Source organism: Cannabis sativa, chromosome 2 (genome assembly GCF_029168945.1).
Source record: "Cannabis sativa cultivar Pink pepper isolate KNU-18-1 chromosome 2, ASM2916894v1, whole genome shotgun sequence".
NCBI lineage: Eukaryota > Viridiplantae > Streptophyta > Magnoliopsida > Rosales > Cannabaceae > Cannabis > Cannabis sativa.
Window position 1 is genome coordinate 26,299,536 of NC_083602.1, and position 1,557 is coordinate 26,301,092.

Genomic DNA, 1,557 nt, shown 5'->3' on the forward strand with positions numbered 1-1,557 from the left:
AATTAAATACTTTTCATTTAGTTAAATAATTATAGAACAAAAAATACTAACAAGCCCCCACAAAATAATTATAATTTTAATAAAAAGTAAATAATAAACATTTTTATAACAATTAATTAAGCCCCTACCGATCAAAAATCCTCAAAAATTTTGAGTCCGCCACTGGTTTCGATACACATGTTTCAAAAATATAACTTAAATTTTGATATTTATCTGTAATGCGAGTTAAAATTAGGAGTTTATTCTGCAAATTAGTTTACACTATAATATATATGTATTATTGTATATATTTAAAACTTCGACAGAGTTCGATCTCTCCAATAATATTAATAACCAAAACGCAGCAAGCACGTACCATATATATTACTACTACACCATTATAATATATAAACTTAATTATTACCACAAATCATGCATATATAGATCATAACTATAAAAATAAAAGAAAAAATATTAAGTACATATTATTACATAGCAAGCTAGGCAGCCTAGAAGGGTTCAGTCTTAGTACTACCGGTCATGAATGAAATGTTAGGCTTCTGTTCAAAGTCTCCATGACCATCTTCATGACTACTATTATTAGCTCCTGAGGATCCATAGTGCTGTATCATATGATGATGATCATTATTATAACGACCATGAAGACCATGATCATGATATTGATGATTATAATAGGTGGAGAAGACATTATTATTAGGCGGGTGCACCACTGGTTGCTGAACCACTACGTACATTGGCACTACTGAACTCGACGGAGCATGATGATGAGTAGTAGTACTAATACTCCCATAATGGACCACTGCACCGTCCTTAATAATCTCCTTTCGGTGAAAGTTCCGGTGACAACCGCACGCTGCGCACAGAAAACCCCTCTGATCTCCGCCGCCTCCGCTTACTACTTGCTCAGCTGTTTCTGCTGCTGGTGTCATAAACTCACGGCAGCCGTCCACAGCCTGGAGGCCCACTGAAATGGCATGGTTTCGCCTGCATTCTTTGTATCTAACTATCACACTACTACTCATGGTGATCTAAAGTTTGATAATATAAATAAATGATGTGATATGATAAGGTGTATGATATGGCATATAGTATATATAGGAGAGTATGAGAGTAGTAGATACAGAATTTGGCTTAGCTGTGTTTGGATTTGTCGTAATATAATGCATGGCTGACAAGGAGGACAAGTGTGAATAAGAGTTGGAGCGTACGTTATTATAGTATAAAACATAATTACAATTAGAGAATTGCTAAAAGACCCTCACAGAGGAGTTGAGATATATTATTGGGTTAATTTAATATTAGTCTCATATATTTTAATAACGATTATGTAACAAATTGATAGTGAAAGTGTAAAGTACTCTTAGCAATGCATGCTTATCTAGCTAGGACGGTGGTGTGTATAAATTAAATAAATATGTTTCTAATTAGTTTTAACTATTCATATTAATTTGTAACCTTTGTTGTGGCAACCATGCATGCTTATCTTTATATTATAATTTCAGTTATTATATCTGTCGTAATGCATATATAACAGCTACAGCTGGTTGTTTTTGGATA

At 33.3% G+C, this 1,557-nt stretch overlaps 1 protein-coding gene across 1 annotated transcript; it reads right to left on the reverse strand.

Annotated features, from left to right (window-relative positions):
* Positions 1-488: 488 nt before the first annotated feature.
* On the reverse strand, positions 489-1,022 carry LOC133034227 (zinc-finger homeodomain protein 2-like). The gene has a single exon (XM_061109274.1). It carries the CDS (start codon positions 1,020-1,022, stop codon positions 489-491), a length of 534 nt encoding a protein of 177 aa, XP_060965257.1.
* Between the last annotated feature and the right edge of the window lie 535 nt (positions 1,023-1,557).